Source organism: Pocillopora damicornis, chromosome 12 (genome assembly GCF_964200805.1).
Source record: "Pocillopora damicornis chromosome 12, jaPocDami1.2, whole genome shotgun sequence".
Taxonomy (NCBI): Eukaryota; Metazoa; Cnidaria; class Anthozoa; order Scleractinia; family Pocilloporidae; genus Pocillopora; species Pocillopora damicornis.
The window spans coordinates 16145069-16171671 of NC_142681.1; the positions used below are offsets into that span (position 1 = coordinate 16145069).

A 26603-nucleotide genomic window follows, 5' to 3' on the forward strand; every position below is an offset into this window, starting at 1 on the left:
CAGTGTTTTCTCTAAATAAAGAGTATAAATGAAATGAAAGTTTGGACATTTGACCGGATCTTGGTGACAGTAACCTCAAATCAAAACTCACAATTTCAAGGCAGTAACAAAACAGTTTTTTGTTAATGCCTTTGTTACATTACAAAAATGAAGAAGCCGTTTGTTCGTTACGGCTGAACGAAGACAAATATCATGCTGCTTAGGTCTCTAAGGCAGGGTGATTAATGTATTTTTAAAAGATGACATTTAGTTGCCCTTTTGGTGTGCCCTGAGCAGACGCCGGTCCCTCGCAAAAATGCCGAGTAATCAAGTCGATTTTGAAATTAACGCAGAGGTCACATAATCGAAAGAAGTCGGTGACGCTGATTGCAAAATGAGAAACTTTATAAAGCGAGACTACATTTTTCAAAATAAACAAACAGTGACGTGGCTTGATTAAATTTCCTGAACTTAAGAGTCATCAGATATATTGACAACTGACATATTTAAACGTTAAGTCAAGTACATGCGTATTCAAAGTGGGGAAACTTTGCATCGATATTGGTTGAAAGCGAAGGTAGTTGATTAATTTATCTTACTTGACCAATACTGTTCCAATGCTGGACTCACGCTTAAAGAACAGCGGTTATGTGTTATAAGTAGGTCCAAAATTAACGACCAATTGCCTAAATTTAGATAGATTTTGCCTTTTGGATATTTCTCAGATATCATTGGCTAATTTTCAGCTGGTTAAGATGTCACTTTTTTACCTATGTATTTTCTACCTTTCTTTCACTTCATTCGCTTGCAGTTTATCACTTCCCTTTATCGGAATAGTAGTTGAGATCTCCGTGCTTATCTGATTAAGTTAACAAATTCTTCCAGCTTTTGCATGATTCAATTTTGATCTCTTCAGATTCACCGTAAAAGGAAATATCTCATTCAGAAAACAACTGGTTTCCTTGGTTTCCCATCCTGTTATCACTGAAAACTTTCCACTTGAATATTCTCTTCGCATATCTTTTTTTCCCTCTAATTGCTGCTTCCTGTTCTCTGTTATCGCACTTAGCTTGTTTTGAAGCCAAAACAAAAGTAAAAATACAAAATACACCACCGACAGATATTGGCTACAAAAGTAATTAGAAAAAAGGCTATAAAACGGACAATTACAAAAATGCACGGTCATTCAAGGCTACTGTTCCTCAGTGAAGGCGAGGCCGATCTTTGACGAAGAAAATGGCCGTTGTACAGTTGTGTATTTTAGCGCTGTTTGTGGCTTCCACAAAAAGTAGCAGTATGTATAACATGTATTCCAACATGATCATACTGGATGACAAAGGAAATTACAATGTTTCCTACAACTACTATGAGTTCACAGACAGACTGGAGTTTATGGTGCAAGTAAGAACCACAGGTTGGGTTGGTTTCGGTGTTGCTGGAGTAGCTCCAAATAATATCAGTAACTATGATGTGGCAATAGGGGGTGTGAAAGATGACGGAACAAGTTATCTGCAGGTACGTCGGAATAACAAAATGTAAACTATCTAAAATCAAAAGAAAAAAACGCGGGCTCGACACATGTTACGATTTTTGTCTGATTTCTTTCATTTAAGTTAAGACGCTAAATTCTGATCGCGAAAATATGTAAAATAAAAGTGAAGAATTTAACTTACAAAGTATAGTGGAGATATGGACGCAAGTCTCTAAATTTAGAGAGAAATGGCATGTTTATTGTTTATGTAAAACATTTGGTATTAGCATACTCAAATATTAATATTGTTGCTTCACAAATTTCGTCTTTTATCACTGGCGTTTCATCCGCTTTTATTTTTTTAGCTTAAGCCTCGTTTTAGTCAAATTCAGTTGAAAAGAAATTAAAGCCGGGTATATACCGTTTCTGTTAAGGAAACATGATTTGTTTTGAGGATAGAAAAATGGAACATAAAATTCTAATTTTGCGTGTGTCGAATGACGTAACATATTCAAATTACCATGATTCAGTAAAATCGCTTCAGGCATTGAATATTCATCAAGACACATCTGCTGTAAATGCAGAAGTCAACTCCCTACCTGCGGAACACTATAACATCAACTCTTGAAATTCTTGGCAATGAGTCTACTTAAATATTACACACCATAAGTCTCTGGAATATTAGTTCCATGAAAAGGATCTGTCGCACACAGAAACCTTAAACTAATGGCTCAAGTGAAGTGTATTGGGGAAGGCCTGTAATTGTGAATATAAGGTAACTTTCCTAGTAACTAGTATCAGGCAAACAGGAAAACATCATGAACGTGAGGATCTGATTAGAGGGCTTACTCTGATCTTTTGGGCGGGTACTCAAGTACTCTTAGCCCATACCAAATCTTGTTAAGGAGCCATTTTAAGACCCTAGCTATTCTGGACTTAATTCCTCAACTTATTTTTATATCTTAGACTACCAATGAACCAGAAACTCCAGTCTATGTCTATGATCTGTTTCTCTTATCTGCTCAAAAGGTACGTTACAGTTCATAAAAGAAAATTATAATACGTTTCTTTGAGAGCACGCGGTGTTATAGACTGACTTATCTTCTTGCGCCAGACAGTGGCGTTTTAACAGAAAAACAAACGTAGTTAATTACCAATGCAAATTAAAGCAACTGCAAAACAAGAGACTGTAATGTCAAGAATTTCCTGGGATATCAGCGAGGAAAGTTCACAATAAAAATTTTGACGTTTTTGATCTGGTTATCGATGGCGTGATTGTGTTGATAAGGATAAAATACAGAGTATAAAGCCACAAACGTTTCGAAAAGTTGCCTTACACCGAATACATTTAACTGTGCTGGCGACTCGTTTACAACTTGAATTAACCAGCCACCGGGTAACCCAAACATATTGACTGGCTAATAAAGACCAATTACTACTAGGCTTTTATTACTTTCTTTGTTGTGTTTTTAATGTATGCAAATTAGGACGTTCTTAAAAAACATTAGAAACCATGTATAATACGCACCGTGATTTTGATGGTTATTTTTATAGAAAAAAAGTGCGTATTATACACGGGTAAATACGGTAACCCAAACATATTGAATGGAGCTTATTATTTGAGCGTGGTCTATCTGTGGAGGAGGTGGCTGAAAAAGTCCAGAGAAAGATCGGTAAAGAATGAATACACAATTGTCGGGTTAAGATCCTGAAGTTGTACTTGCGCCTTAGCAAAAGACCCAGTGATATGGGTAGAGAGAGGACAAGAAGCCATGTTACAATGTTCTTAATATAATAAATGGTTTGAACCTGGGGGTAACATGTGATATTGTTATATACCTAGAATTTAACTCAACAAAACGAGCACTGTGATTGGCTGATTCTTGGTCACGTGCCCCTGATCAAATTCATCAGGACTCTCGGGAAAATAAAACTAACTGTTTCCCTCGGGACCATACATTAAGTGTAGAGTGTTGTCTGATCGTACGGATGAGTGTAATCCTGAGAAGGACTGTTATCAGTAGTCACCACTACCGACAACAGCTCTTCTCAGGTCTCCACTCACCTGGACGATCGGACTACTCTATTACATAATGTTCTTAGTAATAATCAATGATTGTCGTCTATTTCACCTCTGTTAAAATGTGATGAGCATCAAATTGTCGAGGAGGACCTATCACATTTTTGTTCCAATTCCGGTCTGATTTTTAGGTTGGAGATTGCAATTAAATTTTCATATGAAAGGTCTAAAGGAAGATAACTAAACAAAAGCAGAAAACAGAATAATCGCTCAAAGGTAAACTCTAAATTTGTAATTTTCCCTGAGAAAACGTTTTTTTTTCGGCTTACGTATAATCAGCCACACCGGTCCTACTCTTGGGTACCTCCCATCATCGTGGTGTATTCAATGAAACTTGATTTAAAGTTGTCTCTGTAAATAGTTTCATGAAAAAGCTGAAAAATGAACCGCAAACTTAGTAGCGTTATAAATTTAAACGGGTCAGTTTAATTGTTAAAATTCACTCAGCAGCAAGGCCTTATCTCATTTACGTGCAATCTCTTCCTCTGGCGTAGCTGGTCATGTCCACGCTGTGTAGTCCTTCGCTCCAAAGCTGAAATCAAGGTATTTTACGTCATATCTAGATTTCGATGAGGAAAATTTTGTTTTTCTGACATAGTACGGTATCATCATTCTCACTTAAATACTTTGGATAATGGAACGAGAATTCGATACTAGATTCTAAATCCCACACCTTTGTCGTCTCAATTTTGTGATTAAGGTGATTTCTCAGTTTTGCACTGCGCATCTCATACTGCGTGTAAAAATTACCTAGTCAGGGGAATGAGTACCCGTGCATTCTGAGAACACGGTATTGTTATCAATCCATGGACCGGGTAGAGAGGAACGATACTCTTTAGCTCTCGAACGAGCAGAGTGACCTAAATTCTTTTGCATGATTTTGGTGTACAATTTGTCCCCTTTAAAATTGGGAAATTTAAAAAAACTCTTCGAAGAGAAAAAAAAAAGATAAAGTTAAGAGCCTGCCCGTTACTCCAGGATGCAAATATACGACCTTGAAAGGAAAGACTCGTGGAACGTTTTGAGTCGATGTCATTTCAATTTGCGTGATTTTGCCACAAATTATATATCCACTTGTTCCCTATGCTCGACACTTCTGCCCATCAAGTTTTCCCAAGAGTTGCTCAAAAAGCCCTCCCAGCCCCAGCACTGTGAATCGATGAATTGATGCGCTTGATTAGTGCCAGTACAGGCATAAATGTGGTAAGTTTGGCCCACTTAATCTCCTAGAAAAGCACGGTAACCGATCTTTTTTTATTGTATTTTCGAAACAGAAATTGACGAGGAACACTAAATGAAAGTTTAAAAGAAAATTGTTCGATAATCTTTCTTTCTAAGAAATCAGCTCAAAAGATGAGTAACACGAGTTGAGGTGAACCAACCAGAGAAATCTACGGAAAAAACCTTCATGCGATCACGCCCTTCATTTTTATTTTCAGTGCCGAGAGCCTAATTTGCAAAGATTTTTCTGCACCAAAGCGTCGACAAACTTCGCGCAAGGTGCATATTACAAGAGGAAGTGACCAGTTAAAAGTTGACGGGTACTGACGAGCCTGCATGACACTCCTGCCATCCGCAAGCGATTTTAAACTTCTGTCTTCAAAGATTATATCTGACCGGGATTTATTTTAATGATTTTTTTTTCCGGTGTAATTTTGAATAAGGTGCCATTTTCCCACCAGTGTGTTCTTGAGGATCGGATCGGTAAAGCCGCGTGTTTTTGCATGACAAAAGGCAGTCTTTTTCTTCTTTGTGCTGTTTTCTTTGTTTATTAAGTGACCCTTCTCTACTGGAGCAGATAACCCCAGACTGTATTTCTTCAGAACTTCGTCAGGTATCCGTTATCCCCTTCTTTAGTCGTATTTTTATCTCTGAACGTTTTTATTTAAATGTGGAGCGCGTCGCCAAAAAGTGTTTACAGACCGGCACGATTTCTGCTAAGCGTTGAGTTAATATGAACGAATTTCTCCGTAGAGGCGTGGGGTTGACAAGGATCCTTTAAGATGCTACATCAAAATCATTCATAAAAAATTGAAGGTTTTGCTAACTAAACCTTGCAAAAGGTTTTGACAAAAAAAAAATCAAACCAGATTTTAGTGGTTCGTTTTATACCTAAACTACTATTCATAACACTCATGATGATATGCGAAGTTGAAATACATTTAATAATAGGTATGTCATGGCTAGTTGAGCAGTCTCACGGGTATTTACATAATTTCCGATATTAAATTCTGGTTTGGCGTGAAAATGATTCATTCTAGCTCAATTTTCAGCGGAGCCACGAAGAGGTGAACGGCCCACCCTCCCCCCCTAAAAAATTCCCGTTGGTCGTATCGTATCTTGAACACTTTTGTCCCAGCTTGGCTTAGCCCGCTGATCAGTCATTTTTCCCATACCTATTTCAACTGAGCATGGGGATGAATGTTGATGAATCAAATACCGTTTTAACTTTACTGATTTCTCTTTCCTTAACAGCCTTACGTGCTTGAACATTGTGCTGCGCTTATTATATCAGAAATATCATTTTTATGTGAAAAAAATACAAATAAATTCTTGAGTACGTAACCAATGCATCTTTCTGAGAATATTGGAAAAGAAAGTACAAAAAATTGAACTAGATCTTCCCTAATTTGGGATAGCTCTTTTTTTAATTTTAATGAAATACCGGATAGAGTACTTTCTCTTCTTTTTTCTATTAATTTAAAAAGTCTATTAAAAAACTTTTAGCTCTGTTCCCTTCGAGCAGTTCTCATCATTCACCCTGTCGGGGTCTCCTTTTCTGTCAAAAGGTGGAAAACAACGGTTATTATTAACTCAACTAATATTTTAGACACAAAGCAAATACAATCATACCAAGCACAATATGTAAAAATATAAATGGCTAACACCTGTGTCTGATTGGCAGAGAGGCAGCTTATTTATAAAATGTACTATAGTACCATTATAACTAAGCAGATTTACATAACGCTCATCTTTCGTCAGAAAAGAGACATTTGGAAGCTCTGACATGTCATCGCCCAGAATGCTATTGTCTTTCGCGACATGTACTTGCAGTGCCCATTTAATCAGCGGGCAGCATAATAATTTGCATATCCTGAACTAGTCGGTTGTGATTGGTCAGTAGGTAAAGCTTTGGGAATACATGAGTCTCTTTGCAGATTTCAGCTGCTGTTAATCAAACGGTTGGATGCGTAAAGTAAATCCCAAGGTGACATAAAGTGAACAATAGCAATAATTAACAATAGCCACGCTCTTAACAAAGCGTTTAGCAAATTCGTTTGCAGCGAATTCTTATATGGACTGACAGACTCCCGTTGGTCAAAATGTTATCGGAATTATAAAAATTAGTATCATGAAAATAGAAAAAAGAAAAAAGAAAAATTTAGAAAAAAAGTATCATGAAGAATCTACTTCGTTAAAATCGCTTCAATCGGTAGAGAAAAATATGAGCGATGCTTCCGACAACCGGCTTGTGAGTGCGACGATCGTCGAGATAGAACTAGAGTCTATCTTGCGACAATAATAGGAATGTGGTTTCCTTATGATAGTAACGATTGCTGAATATTTCTGCAGCGATCTCAGCGATCATATCTTAAAAGCTTTTACAGTTTTTTAAGCATTGTCTAGTTACCACCTCAATTTCAATACTAATTAGGCGGCGTGTGCGCGATTGTTTGCGGAGGCGGAGCTTAACATACCTTGATATTCTCGCGGGAAGTTTAAAATAGGTCACTTGTATTCTCGTGGGGGTCTCCAAAGGACAAATTTGGATAGAACACTACGACGCTTAGCAAACGTTTTCGAAATTCGCGTTTTGCGACTACTTCCAAAGTTTGGAATCCCTTGAAAATTTCTATGACGCTTTCTAGAATGTCAAATAAAAATAACCATATGGTAAAAGAGAAATCTAGCAATTGAGTGAAGATAAATTACGCCTAAAAGTGCGCTGAGATCGACTTCTCATACATGCAGGATGCTAAAATAGTCAATTTTCAAGGCAAATTTGCGACCTCTTCTGAAAGCGCAAGAACAAAGTGAGAATGATACACTATTCAATTGAACTTTCTTCTTTAAAAGCCATATGGTAAAAGTAGCATTTGAAAAGTAGTTTATCCGTAAACGAAGAGAACGTAAGCCTTCCTCGACATTTTCAGCCCTTTTCCTTTATTGTTTGACAATCATTTTCTAATTAGCTTTTAAATTTAACGCCAGCGTCTCAATGAAAGTCCCGGATATGTCGCTGAATTCTGGGCGATGGTTTTACATTTCGATTTTCCCGATCCCCTTGAAAGATTTATGGGTTTTTCTTGTCTTATAGATCCTTTAAGTAATAGGTAAACATAGCAACATAACATTGTTTTTTTTTATTTCCTAAATTTCAATAAAAAATATGGCTGCTGCCATCAATTTTAGTCATTCGTCGTAGTTTAAACATTTTTGAATTGCCTGTTTGTTTTGTTGTTGTTGTTTTTTTTACATTATTTCCATTTAAGTTTAAATGACTAAGACTATGTTGACTTTTACCATTTCCTTGAACGATAACTTCTTTAAGAATCGACGGTATAAGCTATAAATTCACAGAAATATCATAAATCACATATCAGTAGAAATTCACAAATGCTGCAATCTGATTGGCTACGCAACTACGTAGCCTCATACTGTCCAGGTGTCTAAAAGAAACCATGAGCCTGTTTCGTTGTTAAGTTTTGAACGAGTTCAACTTAGAAACAGTTAAATCATTCGCTTTTGATTTCTCTGTGTGAGAATTGATTCAGGCTTGGCCCACGTCAACGACCACGCGAAAGAAATCTTGAACTCATAGGGCAATTTTCAATCCAAGATTACGTTTGTTTGTTCCACTCTGTCATTGATCCAGAAAACTTGGGCCACTCTCTTTCAACCAATCAGATGCAAAACTAAAACCAACCACGACTTAGTCGCCCGTGTTTTCCCGCGCTTTAGACAGTTTGGTTGTGTTCACTTTGATTTCTCTTTGGCTCTTCAGAGTATTTTTTTCTTTTGATTGGCTGTTGGGATTACTTTGGTTTCAGTTTTACGACACTTAGTCAAAAAGCGCTCCACCCGAAATTTCAAGGGTTGAATATGAACAAAACTGGGAAATGTCACCCCAACTCAACAAGAGAGAGAAATTCACAAACGGAGCAAAAATCGTCAGGCAAGTCGTCGTTCCATGTAATAGCGCTACTCTTAATTTCTTAATCCACCCAAAGAAAGTAGTGCAACTGATTCTACGTGATATCAGTACGACATGCGCGCAAAAACACGTAAGCGTATCTGTTAACCACAGAGTTGTTTGGCTTTAACATCCTGCGTGCTAACTTTTAACACTGATAACTAATACATTTTTGGTATGTGTGATTTGTTCAGACAGTCGGTCCACGCTGTGTAATAACACATTACACAGCCATCCCTTCCAACAAGGTTAATGCAGCTGTTTATTTTGTTGTTGTTGTTGTTTTTTTGTTTTGTCTTTCGTTTCAGGGCCATAGAGGTGTTGCAAATACGGCCACCGGGAATTCCCCCTCGCAAGAGAATTCACATCCACTTTCAAGTCAGGAAGTCCTCATAAGTGACTAAAGACAGAATTTCTCCTTACAATATCAAAACAATATAAAGCAGACAAGTTATGCCAACAAAAAAATTAGCAATTAGGGGATTATCAGTTGATCCAATGACAAATTCTCCGAATTAACATCTAAAGAATCGTAAGACAGACAGTAAGGAGAGTTAATAAAAATATCTTGGGAGTAAAAGGGTTAAAGGATACAGCCTTTCAGCGAGAAGCCAGTGTGGCGATTAGAATCATTAACGTTACGGTAATCAAAAACTTGAATAATTTATAATTAGTTTAGTAAACCGAATTAGAACGATAAATGTGTTAACAAATATAACAAACCAACTTGACCGTTATCCGATGTTCTGCCAACGCGTTGCAAAATATTTGCATTTTTTCACGTTTTGGACATAAAAAAAGTTTCTTACCTTTATAAAAACATTGGTCGGAATAATTTCTGCGCATGTTCATCTCAGCTAACCTGAAAGCGAGGCAGTTTGAAATGCAGCTTGGAAAGAGTAAAAAAGCCCCCGTAAAGAGGGTACAAACTGAACTTGAGCCTGTGATCGCCAGTTGGCCGCAGACGAAATTGAATCTGGAGATGAAATTCATAGTTAACAACTATTCACCAAAGTTGCGTTGGCTCCTGGCGAATTCCGCCCGCGTTTCTCGTAGATAAATAGCAAAGGATATTGGGAGTTTGAGTAGCCAATCACAGCGCAGTAGCCAATGATATATTTCTTCAATTATATTATTTCACCAAACCCCCTCGCATGAGACAAGTTTTACGTGTAGCAAGTAAGCTGAACTAACCTGTTTATGACCTGAATACATAAAGGCGTCACTTGGCTCCACTGTGACTTCGACTTCCTGACCTTGAAGCGTTCTATTGCGGACGAGATAGCTTACGAAAAGTGGGCTCTGTACACAGCCGTATGCAGGCAAATCTGAAAAAAACGATACAATAAATAACAAATGAATAAAGGGGTAAGTTTCTAAAGAAACTGTGGTGCTGCGTCGGTGGGAGAGTATAGCAGGTAATTTAGTGTTAACAACTGGGTTGAAAACGTAAATTAGCCAACGTAAAGGGTAAAAAAGCTAGCTTTTACCCTTTACGATGGCTAATTTACGTTTTCAACCTAGTTGTTAACACTAAATTACCTGGTACAATATATAAATTTTTTTCTTTGGTCTTGTAACGAGGTCGTGCCTCCATGAGGATTAGAGCCCCAGAATTTCGACTTCCGCTCTCGAATGGCAAGCTTTACTTTTTCCTTGTCCCACGCTTGTATGACGAAGAAAAAATATCTTTCTTTACTTTATTACGGAGCTTTAAATTTACCGTCTTTCCTTTTCTATTCATTAACAAATACATATATTCAAAGATAATTTGGTTTTATCAACTGAAGTGATAATGTAAATTGGCCACCGTAAAGGATTTCTACAGCTGAAGTATCGACGTAGGGCTGACGCTCGAGAGGTCCGCTTGAGAAACTCTTTACAGGGACCAATTTCTTTTATTAACTTTGTTAATAAAACATGACTATTGTTCAATACCCCCACTGACGTAGCACCAAATTATGTTTAAAAACGTACCCCCTCTATACATTTATTAACACTGAGTTTAACCACGTTTTCTTATGAGTGGCTTTTCCCAGTGCGTGTGAGGTTTCTCATCTCTTGAACAATTTGAAACCCTGTAAAACGCGCAGTAAGAGTGCTTTCGCACAACCTTATCGACTTTATCGTGTTTATGCCAATTGGCCCGGAATTTCACCAAATTGACTGTAAGACTGATAGTTGTAACACATTTGGACGAATTTAAGAGATCCTCGCAGCTAACAACACTACTGAAATAGTAGTTGAAAATAGGACCTGAAAAAAATTTCAAGCCCGTACGGGATTTGAACCCATGACCTCTGCAATACCAGTGCAGCGCTCTACCAACTGAGTTAACAAGCCAACTGGGAGCTGGTCAATATGTTGGGTCCAAATTAACCATCCAAGTGATGAATAATGATTTTAGATATATGAAATTCATACATTTGCACTGCGGTGAAGAAACGAATTTAAGAGATCCTCGCAGCTAAGAACACTACTGAACTTGTAGTTGAAACATAAACTCACATCTGGACGACTTTGCCTGCACAAAGGTGGAGAAGCACGAATAAACCTTTTCCAGTATAGTTTGATTCTGACGCTTGGCATATTGCCGTATGATTAACCTTGCTGGAAACGCACCTGCCTGTATCGCAAAAGGAACACTCTCTACTGTTACAGAAGGGAAAGTGAGCTCTGTGACCACAACTGGAAACTTATCAGCCGCAGAAGTTCTAAAGAATTAAAACAATGTAAAATGATTAAATCAAGAAACGAAAGGACTTCTATATATTCCCCTAAATAAGGTTCAGTTGAAAAGGCATCAGTGGGTCCACTGAGTGTTGGCAAAAACCACAAAACCAAAGTAATAAAATTAGTTCATCAGAACCAATGAGAGCACGAAGAAAAATCAAGCAAACTGCCTGAAGCGCGGGAAAACGCGGATGGCCAAGTCGCCACTGGTTTAAACTTTGCATTTCATGATTGGTTGACACAGAGAGAGAGTTGTGCAACTTTCCTACTCCAATCACAAAGCAAAGGAAGGCAAGACCAAATTTTGAATGCAGTTCGGTATTACAATCGGTAATCAATTGAAAATTGCTTCAACTATCTCACTTATCTTAGACTCCCTCGAGTTAACCACGAACTTACCGTCTCCACTGGAGGGTAAAACTTCCAATGTTCACGACCTTCAGTTTACTGACACCCTCTTTAACAGCTAAGCAGTAGCATTCCGACGCACTTTCACCCTGTTGCAAAGAGACTGGGACCACCATACATGAAGTTAGAAGGAGAAAAAGAAAACAGCAAGCAAGTCGGGAATAATTGTCAGTTCTTCACAAGAAATCTTGCACCCGCAATTTGCATATAAGGACACATAACGCAAAGCTGTATGTTCATATGAAAAGGGGCCTTGAAAACTCCTCAACAAAATACACCTCGTATTCCCATGCAAATTCTTACACTCTTCCTACATTGGTCTAAAAAATCGCTCAACCTTTCCTGGTATGTTTTTAACGAAGAGGAGCCTTGAAAACCCCTCAACAAAATTCTCCTCGTATTCTCATGCAGATTCCCCCCCCCCCTCTCTCCATTGGTCAACAAAATCGCTCAACCTTGTCTAATATGTCTTTAATCAAGAGGGGCCTTGAAAACGCCTCAACAAAATTCTCCTCGTATTCCCATGAAGACCCCCCCCCCCCTCTCTCCATTGGTCTACAAAATCGCTCAACCTTGTCTTGTATGTTTTTAATTAGGAGGGGCCTTGAAAACACCTTAACAAAATTCTCCTCGTATTCCCATGCAGATTCCCCCCCCCCCCACCCCCTCTCTCCATTGATCTACAAAATCGCTCAACCTTGTCTAGTATGAGGAGGGGGCCTTGAAAGCCTTGAAGCTCCTCAGGAAAATTCCCTTGTCTTCCCCTGCTGATTCCCCCCTCCTTCAATTGATCCAAAAAAACGCTCAACCTTTTCTAATTTCCCCAAATGTTCGGCGATTAGTTATAAAGAAGCCTAATCCACTCTAACGACGAGAATCTCACAGTTTTTTGGGGGACAGCAATGCAAGTAGACGCATCTTTAACTAATTCCGATCGGTTATTCTCGTAATACACAGACATGTATTCCTTACTTCTTTGCAGCTGCGATCCCATCTCTTCGCCCACAATATTCACTTCTGGAGACTGAAATCAAACAAACAAACAAACAAACAAACAGTTCTCCAGAATTTCTGCTTCTAATTCGAAGCACAGTTAAAAGTAGGAACTAACTCCGATCGGTTATTCTCGTAATACACAGACATGTATTCCTTACTTCCTATTCACTTCTGGAGACTGATATCAAACAAACAAACAAACAAACAGTTCTCCAAAATTTCTGCTTCTAATTCGAAGCACAGTTGAAAGTAGGAACCGACTATTCTCAAGAAGATATAGGTTCCTTGTCAATCCTCGATAAAACCTAAATTTCTCAGGCTACTTTTTCTTCAAAGAGTTAAATTGCAGTAAGTTTGAGAAGATCAATTCGAGACATGTCATCTTATCCAAAGGTTGAAAAATAATTCATGACATATTATTTTCGCGCGGTTCCGGCACACGCACGAAAGCTGTAGTATATATACATTCCCAGCTTGACTCGGGGGAGGGGATACTAAGTGAACCCAGAGATTCACTCTTCCACTTAATCGGAGATTTCGCTCCGACCCACCCCACCCCACCCAATATCTTGCAGCACTTGCTCTCCTGCTCCATTAACTTATATTCACGACTATATTTTCTAAAGGAAGACAAATCAAGTTTTTACGAACATAAATTGTTTGTAAACTCACCATATTCAATGTAGTGGTGACCATGGTAACAGGCCAAGGTGAGGTGCATTTGATGCCAGCTAATAAGAGGAATGGTTCTTCTTCGAACAGCTGATCCAGTCTCTCCAACTGAGAATAAACGCAAATCAATGATTTGAACTCATTACATTGCTTTGGTTTACACCCCCCCCCACCCCCCTCATAAAAAAACAAACAAACAAAACAAAACAAAAGCAAACCACGACGACGACAACGAGGGCATAACAAAACAAAATATCTAATTTTCAGAACAATTGATCGGCACGTGCATTTCAAAACTTTGTACATTTCTTACCCGTTTTTTGCAAAACAACAACTTGAAATCAACCAAATTTGTGTGGTCTGTGTACGGAAAACCCGATGGCAAACTATCTAAGCGCCCGTTTGGAACTCAACGCTGCTGCCATACGTTAAGCTGCGGTTGACGTGTGGCGCTACAAGAAGTAGTAAACGCATTTAGCCATTCGCGAAATTATAAATTCATTTTTAAACCATCGTTTACTGCGGCGTTGCCTTCCTGACTGCCTGAGGTCCCCATTTACTAGCCTAGACACTGCGTTACTTTGTATAGGAACCTTGCAATTGAATTTTCATCGCGTGGTAAAAGACAACTTAGCGCTAATCATCAATTCAAACCACAGCTCCCTCATTCAGATGCGTGTTAGTCAGAAAGTGTTTCTTGATGCACCAGACCAGGTTTATATTCGTAGAGTTATGCAGCGATCAAAAATTTTTGACGGATTTATAGATGCATTAATTTATGCCATAACTTTCAATGTAATAAAAAAAATTTGAGACAAGAGCGAGAGCAAGTTTGCTAACATAGCCAAAAACGCAAGTTTGATCGATTCCAAGAGACGTAAAATTGCATTGTAAAAAATATTGTCTATTTTCCCTTACCTGTCAGAGACAAAGAGATTTCAAATGGCAGAACAGTCTTGATAACAACACTTTCCTCCTAGGGCGGGTATAAATCAGGACAGTAGAGAAAAAAAAAAGCAAAAAGTCGTCGTGATTTTGTATTCACCAGGTAGAGGATTTTTTAATTGCGTGTCGAAAGAAATCTGAGATTACTTGCGTTCTATCATTGATCCAGAAAACTCGCGCCACTTTCTAAACCAATCAGATGCAATACTAAAGCCACGTTTTCCCGCCCTTTGGGTATTGTTGTTTTTCTTTTGAGTTCTCATTGGCTCTTTCAGTTATTTTCCTTTCTTCTGATTAGCCGTTGGTTTTGGTTTTATGACAGTCAACCGAAAAGCGCTCCATGTTACAAGTGCAACTCACATTCACAAGTGCAACTACATTACAAAGCGAACGAGAATTAAAATTAAATGTGGAAATACTGAAAGGTAGTTTTACTTTTACTTTTAAGACACAAAAAGGTTGATCTCACCTTAGCACAGGTACAGGTGACTGGCGAAGAATTTGGTTCTACTTGGACATCTACAGTATAGATAATCTGCATTAAAAAAAATAAATTAAAAAATAAGCAAATGGCTAGGATTAAGCATTGATAGGAATCTTTTCAAAGAATGCAAGATATCTTAACTTGAAACTCGATCCTAAGAGAGTAAGAACATACAAAAATATTACGTATCTAAAGGTATTGTATAGAGATCTATTAACTACGTACTGAACGGAACGCATAGCCCGCAGAACAAGCACAATAGGGAGAACGGAGGCAAGCGGAAGTGGCGTACGAGGGAAAGGCGGGGAAAAATAAGGCACACCTCCCCTTTCTCTAATCCTCGTTCGCCTTAAAAACGCCTCTTCTGCAGGCTACCTATTGCACGACAATTTGACTTGAGGTCTCTAAATAGACGCCCAAAGAATTGTGATTAAAGGTACAATTATAGCTTACTTAAGTATTATACCTTTGCTGTTACAGTCCGCGATCCTACTTAAGAGCATTTGACGAAGTACGACCTCTCGATCTAGAGAGAAAAGACGAAAGGGACACATTGACAATATGCCAGACGTGAATTAGGGTGGTTTATTAGCGTTAAAGCCTTATTTTCCTGCACACCAGACAAACGAAGTAAAGGTACGTTTTTTATCCCACAGCACCACATAGAATATCAAAAAGAAATAACGCGCGCAACGAGTACAAATTACCCTCGATATTGTACGGTTACTTCGACAGTTGGTTACTTTGTACTGAAAAAAAATACCCTTGTAGATAGAGTAAAAAGATGGTTATTTTTAAGATCGGTAAAGAAAAAGAGAAAGGTGTTTTTCGTCTCGTCTCGAACGTAGGACAAAGAAAACATTCTCCATGAGGAATCAAACCTCAAACCTTCGGATTCCGCGCTTCGATGCTTTACCACTGAGCCACAGAGACCCTATGGTAAGCAATTCCCTTTACGAAGCTCATATATGACACACGTCCTGCATACTGCTAGGATCAGCAATGTCGTTGGCGTCATGTTTTGTAAATAGAATAAGAAAGATAAAAAAAAAAAACCTTTTTGACAGGTTGGCTATGCTTTGCGTGAGTTGGCTTATTGGAGAAAAGAAAAGACGACATTTTCGTATAAATAAATCAGTTGGATAACGAATAACTTATTAGAAGTTTTGGTGTATAGTATCATTGAGTATTTTCATTCGTTGGTTTCAAATTTTAATCGGTTGTCAAAATACGGCAACATCGTAAAAATTACAGCCATACTACACACCAAAACGTCTAAAAGGATAAAAATTCAGCGTGTGTCATGTGGTTCTCAATGTGAACAAAACAATAAATTCACCACCACCATCAAAGTTTTCTGTACACAAATCTCACGTGTCGCAAATTAAATTTCACTCTGAAATGCATAGCTTCTTGGTTAAAGGTAGAGACGCAAGGGTCGAAGATTAAATTCGTAGCCATGCACGGCCAAGTATCATCTTTTATACAACCTCTCATACCTTATCAGTCATTCCACCCACAGTAAATTCCAAAAAGTTCGTTGCATCTCTCAGTCTTATCTGCTGCGGGTACTTCTGAGCATATCAAAGCGCCTGGAAATACAATTAACAGAAACTTAACATTTTGAGCGAAAACACATCAACAAAAATTAAATTTTAATCGGTTAAATTATGAATGCAATTTGGAGCAGTTTTCAATTGAGTGTTAAAAGTAAACAAAGATTTCATTGATTTCGCTTAACTTCGCTTTGTGATTGGTCTAGAAAACTAGCGCCTCTCTCTCCACCAATCAGATGTAAAACTTCGGTTTTACCTTGAACTCTAATTGGCTCTTAAAGTTATTTTCCTTTCTTCTGATTGGCTGTTGTGATTCCTGTGGTTTTGGTTTACGACGCTAAATCAAAAAGCGCTTTAACGCTCTAATCTTCCGACACAGGAAAATACCCAGGCTCTCTCAGATTGAATATCTTTATTGACATATGACAATATAACATTTGGGAAGACGTTGTTGTTTTAAAACACTCACCTCTTTCGGGAGATTCCTGCTCGTCCTGAAATCCAAGCCATACTCTAAAAAAAGGCATTAATTGTTATTGTAACGCTTGAAAGAGGAGTTAGGTTCACGAAGATTGACAAAAGCACGAAAATGAGAGAAAGGCAAAGACATGTTGCATTACTTTCAGATAAAAAATAGACGGTAGGAGAGGAGAGAACTGGTTCACGTTCTTTTTTAACACTTGGATAAAAATACACTAAAAAGGCATACCTGACGTCTTTCAGCGGTGTATCTTCCAAACTCTCAACAACCAGCTGAAGTTTATAAAGCTCGTTTACGAGGGCGGGTGGTTCGTGCTTCAGTGTGATATTAACTCTAGGCTTGCGCGGTTCAATTCTGGCGTAAACAGTTCGCGAAGGGAACAGATATCAACAATAAATTCCAGCTTTCTGGGGTCGTAATTATTCATTTGACTAATTACTTCCCGAAGAACTCTCAGTGCCATGTGATTCAAACCTGTAAGCAATTACCATTGAAGTGGATACCGTTCTTTGCGCGCGCTGATTGGCTAACTGGGAGGTAGATACGTTAAAAATGTTTTGGACCACCAATTATTCAGTTTGTGTGGTACAAACTGAAACAACAATTCACCTCTATGTCTGTTAATAATTGTTCATATTTACACCACTCCGTAGCTAAAGATTCAATGGAAAACAAGCATGACTTACTTAATTTTTCGAGATGACCTTCAACTCATCCCAGTCAAACTGATCCTCCTTGCTAGTGGATTAAGCCGTATGACACAAAGGGGAGGCTTTGGTTACCAGTCTCCCCTCCCCAGCCACTCTACACCAGTACAGCATACCGAGACATGGGACCCCAACTCCAGAGCAACGGAGGTGACCTAGGAACCACAACGAAGAAAGCTTAAATCTGAAGTCTCTTTTAAAGCAGTCTCCTCCGGAAAAAAGTTTTCTGTCAAACTTTGCCAGTGACACTACCGAGAGATCTGGCTTTGAGCCCTGGGTTGGGATCACTGAGTAATGTTCTTGGGGCAAAAATTCTTTACTCTACACCTGGGAATGACAAAGTGCGGGAAGCGGGGGGAGGGGGGCAATCTTACTTTGGATTGGCAGCAATACTCTAAAGATAGTTTCTGGTAAAAGACCATTAGCTTTTCCTCTTTAGGCTGCTAGTCTCGTCAGCTGACTGCGACAATTATCATTTCAAACGAATAAATTATTGATAAGAGCAAAGACTCGTATGGCGAATTATTTCAGTAATTTTTTACCTGAAGTAGTTTTCCAACATCCTCAGGCTGGGGCACTAGTTGAAATGGTATGACTTTGGTCTTTGCTGGAAGAAGATACAGTCCACACTCCCCTTGAGCGGACCCAGTCTCCACAACACACTGTTGGTTATAAAACTAAGATAAAAGAAAATTGAGTCAAGCCAGTAGAAAATGCAACCAAACTAGCATCCAGAGTATCATAGCATGATTACAGGCAAGCAGACACGAAATTAGCCTGTTCCAAGCATTCAATCACAGCCGTGAAATTCCAATCACAGCTGAGCACAAGAGCATATTAGTGACGTGTACTCGATCGACCTCATCGCCCAAAGAAGACTGGCAGTATGCAGTCGAAACATTGCGATCCACATCCAAAGTGACCACAAATGATTACATTTTACTTTTGACGCCTTCAAGATCATAGACAGCAAGACAACTGCTCAACGCCACATGCAAAACCAAACCAATCATGCCTTTATTATCCGCGTTTTCCTACACTTACTGTTGTACACAGTTGTTTGGTTTCAGTTCTCCTTGGTGCATTTTATGGTCGACCTTCGTTCCGGTTAGCTGTGGTAGTTACCTTGCTATTGTAAGCGCGAGACTTAACTGTGCTTTCATATTTTGGCGAAACAAAGTAACACTAGCCTTACGTATATAGGAATATTTTAAATTACCTGATTGTTAAAGAAAACGGCAATCTTCGAGAATCGGAGGGGAAACGGGCAAGAAACCCTGAAATATAATAACACACAACAATAACGAGTGTTTAGACCTTTACTTAGAACAACTTTTAATTGATTGTCAATGGTAATCCGAGACTACATCAGTTTTTCTTCGTTACGGTCAAAGATCGGTCTTAAAAAGTCGAGCCACTCTCTCGACCAATCTCCCGCCTTTTCCCGCGCTTAATGGCAGTTTGTTTGTACGCTGAGTTTTCATAAACTTCTCGTGATATTTTCTTTTGTCCTGAGTGACCGTTGTGGTTATTTTAGGTTACTTTACAACACTCAATCAAAAAGTGCTCTCGAAGAATCACCGAATCGTCACCATGCGTAACAGAGCTAAATAACTTCAGTGCTGACAGTTTTGAACCAAGGTTGTAGTCTCTTAAAAGCTTCCTCTTAACTATATTCTTCCCACGAGTAATCAGAACTTAAATTCTCCATACTTTAATAATATGTAAAACAGAAAGTTTACGAGAATCAAGAACTGTAAATGATCCATCAAGGGATATTCAAGAAAGCGACGACATGTTAGGGTGCGTCTGTTTAATAATAAATCACAGATGACATCAGAATGCATCACTTTTTGGTTCTTTCCAACATTTTGAGGTCGTCTGTGATCTTTTAGTGAACAGACACACGGCATCATGGAATCTGTTTGTCACGTATAAAACGAAATTCTCATGACTCACCATCAAAAGAAAAATCTATCATTGGTTTGGAGAATTAATAAGAGCTTGAGAGTTAAGGGTGAAAGCTGTTATGGATTTAGCGACTCTAAGAGGACATTACAAACCTTAAGTAAATTTGAAGAAGGATGGTAGAATCTGCTGTTGTTGAAACTGAATCAAAGACTGGCTTACATTCCACTGGAGAAAGAACAAAATTGAAAACAACAGGAAGTATTAAAATATCACACTCTCCTTTGCATAAGACAAATAAAATAAACTCATTCACTCATTAATATTTTGAGCTTAAAGATTTTACCCGTCACCTTATCAAGCCTTGGTTTCAAAGGGTATTAAAGAAGAGTTTTTTCCTACCCTGCAAGATTTTGTTTGCTGTATTTGGAAATTGAATTTAGCAGTTTCTACAGCCAAATTCAGTTTCTGCCTCTGTAAATTGTGAAATGATATCAGCGCAAAGAGGAAAAATACACAATAGAGTTGACATTTTCTCACCAAATGGTGCTATTTGTTCCATCTGTATGGCAAATACTTGGGGTGCCTGTGGTGTCACTTTAAGTGTTTTCCATAGCTCATTAGCTTCTTCCACTGCTTCAAAGTCACAGCCTGGCTCGGGCTCAGGACATTCATTCTGTTTGTAATTCCAATGAAAAAAATACAGCGATAAGAATTCAGTTGTTTTTCGTAACATGCTTGTCCTGTAAGAAGCGCTCGGCGAAAACGCGAGTTATCTACGCGCGAAAGACCAGCCATGCGGGGAAAGAAACTCTCTTTCCTGCGCGTTTAACTCGCGTTCAGGCGCGCGCGTGCTTTCTATGTTTAAATCACCAGTGTCAGGGTCGTAGATGACAAAAACAGAGAAACTCAGCGTAAACTCATTCTACAATAAATGTTCTTCCAGAAATCCTCTTTAAACGACCATTGGCAGTAAGTCCTTACCGACATGACGTGAATAAGATTAGTCTGACATCTTGTTTTCTCCTCTGGTGAATTTTCAACATCTGATGTTTTCTTGAATCAAGGACTCTATCACCAATACAATATCACATATTGGGTATGATGTTTCACTTTTACAACGCGATGGATTTGACTTAGAGAAAATCTGTTCAGCTTAATACGACTACAATAGTCAATTGATATTATTCTAAAATTCCCAAATTTTGCAACCTTACTAGTTGGTTACCGTAGAGTACCTTGCGTTTTGAAGGTGCTTTTCAGCCTTTCCACCTGACTTGGAAATCACTTTAACCCTTTAACCCCTAAGAGTGACTAGCATGAAGAATCAATAAGAACTCAAAGCATAAACAGGCACCCTGCCTGAAGCGCGGGAAAAAGCGGGTGACCAAGTCGTGGTTGGTTTTAGTTTTGCATCTGATTGGTGGAGAAAGTGGCCCGAGTTTTCTTGACCAATCACATTACGAAGCTAAGTTAAACCAATGCAATCCCACATCACTTTGCATTGAAAATAACTCTAACTAAGAGAATCTTTTCATCAAGAAAAAATGCTACATTCAGTTATTCAGATGATAGGCAATATTTTCAAGGATACATCTTCCTGTCAATTCAAGCGAAAGGGTGATATATTCCTCCACATTGCAAACCACGTATGCACACCTGTAATAAGAGTTAAGTAGACTATGGATGTAAAAATAAATAAATCTAAAATTTGAAGTTGAGAAAAGCTGTTTTGAATGTTCTACCCCCAAAGTTGCTATTCATAAACAACCCCTTGACAATAATTTGACATGGAAAAAGAAGACCAACTTTGATTTTTGGCATTGTAGCAGTCCAACTGAACAGACGTGGAATTATTCTGTCTGTCCGAGTTGGTTGTGTCCGCATTGTAAATGAGCCAAACTTCCACCAACATCGACATACTATCCCTGATTCTCACGCTTAAGGGCTTTTCAATAACGTGTTACCAACCACAACCAAGGTAAACCAATCACAGTGATGGTAAATACCACAAGGGGTAACTTAGAGAAAAAACAAGTAACCTGCCTGAAGTGCGGGAAAACGCGCGTAACCAAGGCGCCATTGGCTTCAATTTTACTTCTGATTGGTTGAGAGGGTAGCGCGTGTTTTCAAGACCAATTTAAGAGCAAGGTAATGCAAAACTAAAGTAAACTCAGATTATTTCAACTGAAAATGCTTACATGTTGAGTTCTCAGAAACAAGAGCTGGAGAGTACAAATCTTGTCTCACTTACTACAAAACAACAGTACCTCAGTGATGTGATTAAAACTGACGTGAGAAGTGACTACCATTTTTCTCTGCGGTAATCCCACGTGACTTTTCCCAACAACCTTAAAGAACAACAAAGAATGACAACAATAAATGGAGTAAGTTTATGAAGACACTTTGGTGCTGCTTCGGCGGAGGTCGGTAAAGTTAGTTGAGGTGATAAAGAAAATTGGCCACCGTTAATAGTGTTTCTAACGCTGACGTTACGAGCGTTAGCCCTTCGTTAGAGCGAATGGAGGAATTGAGAGTCGTGTGTGGTTTATATAAAGAAGAATGGAGCTAAGCTATTGGTAGGAACATGGTAACGTGAAAAACACAATGAAAAGCTAGATTTTAAACATCAATCAAAGGAGCGGCGAAAACTTCCGTGCAATCACAAGCAGACCACACTGTGTTTGTTGTTACTTAACTAATTGTTGACATGAGACGAAAAAAATCTACGAGGGTTATGAATAAAGCCCTGAAAAATGCATACCTAAATTACATCTCGGTCTGACTTTCTCCATAAAGTTAAATGAAATGTTAATCAACTCATTTTGGGGTATGTTGGCGCCTTTTTACGAAATAACTTTCTCATAACGGCCTCCGGCCGAAAGTAATTTCTTAAAAAAAAACGCTTCAAACGGCCTGGTCTGCCTGGTCTGCCTGTGGTACAATACTTGACCACTACTGATTCTAAACTGAAACTTTCTCTACTGCTTTACTCACAATAAAGCTTTACTGTAATCCCTGGCGTGGTAATACTCCTCACCCATCTGAACCACTGCAGAATTAACAGGAAATAGTTTCTGTCAGGTTATTATCATCACGAAACGTTCTCATGTTCACAACCACACCACAAGACATAATGATAAACTTAAAGTTCTCTTTTGTCGTACAGGTACTGCTCAGCGGTCTCTCTTTTCTCATGATATTAGAACGTTAATAATGTACATGCAAAAATTATGCGCTTCTGATTGGCTAAAAACGAGTGCATTCTCGTGTAGCACGAGTGCAAATTCGTCTGTCTTGACTTTGTTAACTTTTAAAAGCACTACATGTACATTGTCATGAAGAAACAAAAGCTTTTAGTTGCATCTTGCTAAGTTCTTAACCCTTTACACTCTAAAATCAGTCTATATATTCTCCATACTGTTCTTTATACATTTCCTAAGGTGCTGACAAGGAGATTTTGTTCACCAATCAAAAGCCTCTTTGGTTGGTGATCATTTCCTTTATTCTCATGACCTTAACATGTGATTCAGGGCTGATATTTTAGGAAGAAATTTGATGCTGGTCACTCTTAGGGTTTAAAGGGTTAAAGTGAAAAAAGAGAGAACTTACTCAGATATCTCTTCATCCTGGGTGATTTGTACTTTTTAAACTGAGCCACTGCACTACTGAGAAGGGGAATGATAACCCACTGCGAGAGAAAAAAAAAGGAGCCAATATTCTAAGTACCTCAACCAAATATACAAAGTAGGTTAGCATAAATAAAGAGATTGATGGTAAGAGTATTTGCTAACAAGGTATTATGTAATGCTGGCAATTAGGATTTCAAATTCATAATTGCTTTGGTTTGGCTAGAAAGCTCATTGATGCAATAATTGTCGTCTCGTCCCACATAAACATATAGCCCTGGTTGGAAACGCAATCGTGAATACCAAAGTTGTAGGTCCACAGCTGCCTCTTATAAAACATATCGTTATGCTGTAAGTTTGGGGTCTCCAGGTTTTGTTGAAAATCATACGTTATCATGTCTACGGCATCTTTACTGCGGTGTTTTACTCCTGAAGAGCCAACTGGACGGGGCTTTCCAACCCAGCTCCTCACCGCGCGTGCCTTGTCGTCTCTACGCATTGTAAATGCAGATTCGGCAAGTTTGTGATGTTCCTCGAGTTCTTTTTCAAGTTTTTCTTTTTCCGCGCCCTCGGATGATCGCACTTTAAGGGCCAGTTTATCGCAGGTGGCGCAAGTGTCGGTGCGAGGTAGTGCGAAGCCCAGGTTGAATTCTCCATTGAAGATGTCCCTGTATGTGTGTAGTAGGATGTGGGCTTTCAGTTTCGGTGGAATTGGTGTTATGTTTTCCTACTGACATCTAAGGAAAAAAAATGATTCTCTATTATCACAGCGTTGAAAGTAATGCGTTTAGTAGAGATGTACAAACTACCGCGATCTGATGTCTTTAATACCTGTCGACATTGTCCTTTATTATAAAAAGTTTCCACTGGTTATCGGCTATGTCAACGTATCTTTGGTTTTGTCTTCAATTCTGCCGTAGCGCGAGTTTGTTCAAGGATATTTTACGTTTGCTAAACGGTGTTTTAAACTCAAAACAAAAAACATGCTCTTACTTTAAGCTGGTTATGAATATGCAAGTTCTCGAGGGCTGTATTGTTTTGATGAAACAAAAGGCTTCTTTTGTTTCGGCTTCATTCAATGAAAGCCGCTACGAAATTCAAGGTTTTTTGCATACGTTATTTCTCGAAAACGAAGCGCAAACCAGCGAAAAAAAAAAACCAAAACAGTGTATATCGAGTAACACTAAGTCCACATGCCAAAATTCAACTACTTCTGAACACTTTCAAAAATGGCCGAAAAATCAAGGGATCGTTCTTGCTCTGAGCCTTTCAATTGTTAATTAAGCTGATGATTGAACAAAAGTCATTTTCTTTTGTTAATTAAACAATTGTTTTCTGCTCAAATTTACGTGTTAGTTTGATATATTATTCTGTGTATTTATCTGTCAGAGAGCACGGAATTAAGTTTTTGAGTTGGACAATGTCATGAAAATCAACACTTACAATGGAACCCTCTTGCTTAAAAATCAAACTACACTTGTCATAATACTTATTAATAATTTTCAGTCATGTCATTAGTGCTGATTAAGGTTCACTGTTATAGAGGGGTTAGATAAAATTCTCACTCTCATGTTATTACCTGACTCTTTCTAGTTTTGAAGCACATTCAGCTTGCCTGTCTTTCCACTGAACGTCATCCCAATCCAACTCATAAAACATGACCACCACAGCAGGAGAGAGATAAAGATGTTTGTGCATCCATTTTGTCTTCAAGATACCCTTTGGTATGTACCACTCATAGGTAGAACACTACAAGGAAACAAGACTCAGTGATAAAAAGCCAGCATACACTTGCATAAGCAGAGGTCTCAGTAACACTGGTTACAGGAGGCCTACTGTTTCTGTGAGAGGTCTTACATTACTAATTGGCTATCTGCTAAGATTTTCAATGGTAGTGACCCCACTAATGGCAGTATCTGCCCTCACTTATGGAAAAAAAACCCAGGAGTACGATTGAATTGTGATAAACTCTTTTAATGATTTTGTGGAAATCACTCATAGAACTTTCTTTGTAAAATCATATAAGAAAAATGAAACAGTGGCAGCTTCCTATGCAGACAGCCTTACTGTACAAAAATAGTGTCCATTTAACCCTTTAGCATCTAAAACCCCAGAATCAAACATTAAGCTAAGGTCATGAGAATACAGGAAATGATCACCAACTATAGCTCTTGATTGCTGAACAAATTCTCCCTGTCAGCACCTTAGGAAATGTATTGGGAAAAGTACACTAAATAAACTATACTGAAAGAGCTTAAATGTAACCAAAATAAGAAGAATTTCACGTAATAAAAGGATTTAAGAGTAACTACACTTAAAAGCGATAAGAAAGCTCACCTTTGATTTTGCTTTGGGAAATTCGTGATCAATTGGTAGAAGTCTGAAGGATAGTGGAACTCTCTCAGGATGCCTGTTCACAGAAAAAGACTCCCAGATAGCTTTGTGCAAAGGTTTCTGATTAATATCAAGTCCCATAAGAGCTGTGAGGCCCAAAGGACGGGTCGCCAGTTCTGTCGGAAACTCGCTGGCAGCCGCCATTATTGTTTAGGCTAGAAATGTAAGCTGGCCGGCTGTAACGTCGACCGGTAGTGACTGGATCGGAAATATCGACTTCATTGGGTATATACGCCATATATATATATGGCATATAGACGACAAAATGGCTGACAATATATATGCTTTAAACTTCATGTAAGACTTACAATATGTCCTAGTTAGCTTTATTCTTTCACGTTCACCCACATCTACCCTAAGTTAATCATGTTCTACCACGTTGACCCATTCATTGGACGCAGATTTTTTCAGTAGTAGTGGTTCCTTGCACTTTCCACGATTGAATGGCTATCAGCGGTTAAGTCTGATCTATATTAGGGAGTTGCGATCGTTTTGCTTAGGGGTCGTTTCTGTAACGACCAGCTGTTGCTATTAAAACGTCTTAGGTCGTTTCGCCAACGTTTTAAGTTATTTCACCAACATCTCTGGTGCTTTCAGGCACTGGCGCTTCCTTTCAAATATTTTAGAGCTAATCGACTTTAAACCTGATTATATCGCGGCATCATAGGTCGAATGAGAATTTTCCGAATGGCATGTGCTGTATGTTTCACTCAGTTTAGTCTCATGCACCGTGGACGAATGAAAACCTCAAATTTATCCCTTACTTTGTACCGAAATAACTTGAGTTTTGTCAAATCGACTTTCTGCGCGTATCTTATCGACTTTGTCGATAAACATCGAATCGACTTAAGTTTGGCTTGAATAGAATCGTTTTGGATGTTTTTACGGGTAATTGACGATCACTGCAACCAAAGCTCGGATGGGCTGGATAACTTTCCAAATGGGCCAACTCTCCAGCCTACAGAA

At 38.6% G+C, this 26603-nt stretch overlaps 2 protein-coding genes and 1 pseudogene across 4 annotated transcripts in view; 1 reads left to right on the forward strand and 2 right to left on the reverse strand.

The window, feature by feature from the left end:
- The window catches only part of LOC149036729 (uncharacterized), a 57563-nt gene that overhangs the window by 20628 nt on the left and 10332 nt on the right, over positions 1-26603 (reverse strand). The window lies entirely within an intron of this gene.
- LOC149036731 (uncharacterized) lies at positions 1136-9287 on the forward strand. Of its 2 annotated transcripts, XM_089189622.1 has the most exons (4): positions 1136-1494; positions 2417-2479; positions 3981-4073; positions 9033-9287. In XM_089189622.1, the coding sequence occupies exons 1-4, from the start codon at positions 1216-1218 to the stop codon at positions 9126-9128; spliced, it is 531 nt and encodes a 176-aa protein (XP_089045748.1). In that variant the 5' UTR covers positions 1136-1215; the 3' UTR covers positions 9129-9287. The 2 variants fall into 2 exon arrangements, with proteins under 2 accessions (XP_089045748.1, XP_089045749.1); XM_089189623.1 differs by lacking the exon at positions 3981-4073 and having other exon boundaries at positions 1142-1494.
- LOC149036732 (trafficking protein particle complex subunit 11-like) lies at positions 9211-25790 on the reverse strand (annotated as a pseudogene). Its single transcript, XR_016181828.1, has 27 exons — positions 25581-25790; positions 24828-24992; positions 23716-23970; positions 23227-23305; positions 22612-22666; positions 21885-21965; positions 21209-21273; positions 20599-20660; positions 20155-20290; positions 19770-19842; positions 18926-18983; positions 18249-18383; positions 17692-17861; positions 17228-17358; positions 16988-17031; positions 16462-16554; positions 15429-15488; positions 14948-15013; positions 14452-14509; positions 13847-13893; positions 13534-13641; positions 12838-12889; positions 11857-11968; positions 11347-11438; positions 9919-10052; positions 9534-9700; positions 9211-9246 (listed from the first exon to the last, which is right to left on the reverse strand). The product of XR_016181828.1 is annotated as a trafficking protein particle complex subunit 11-like (transcript).

Excerpts from the sequence above, each read along its gene's own strand:
- LOC149036731 (XM_089189622.1), top strand. The coding sequence starts at position 1,216 with ATGGCCGTTGTACAGTTGTGTATTTTAGCGCTGTTTGTGGCTTCCACA. Across the intron at positions 2,480-3,980 it reads TTCTCTTATCTGCTCAAAAG|CAAGGCCTTATCTCATTTAC; the intron begins GTACGTTACAGT and ends TTCACTCAGCAG. Across the intron at positions 4,074-9,032 it reads GCTCCAAAGCTGAAATCAAG|GGCCATAGAGGTGTTGCAAA; the intron begins GTATTTTACGTC and ends CTTTCGTTTCAG.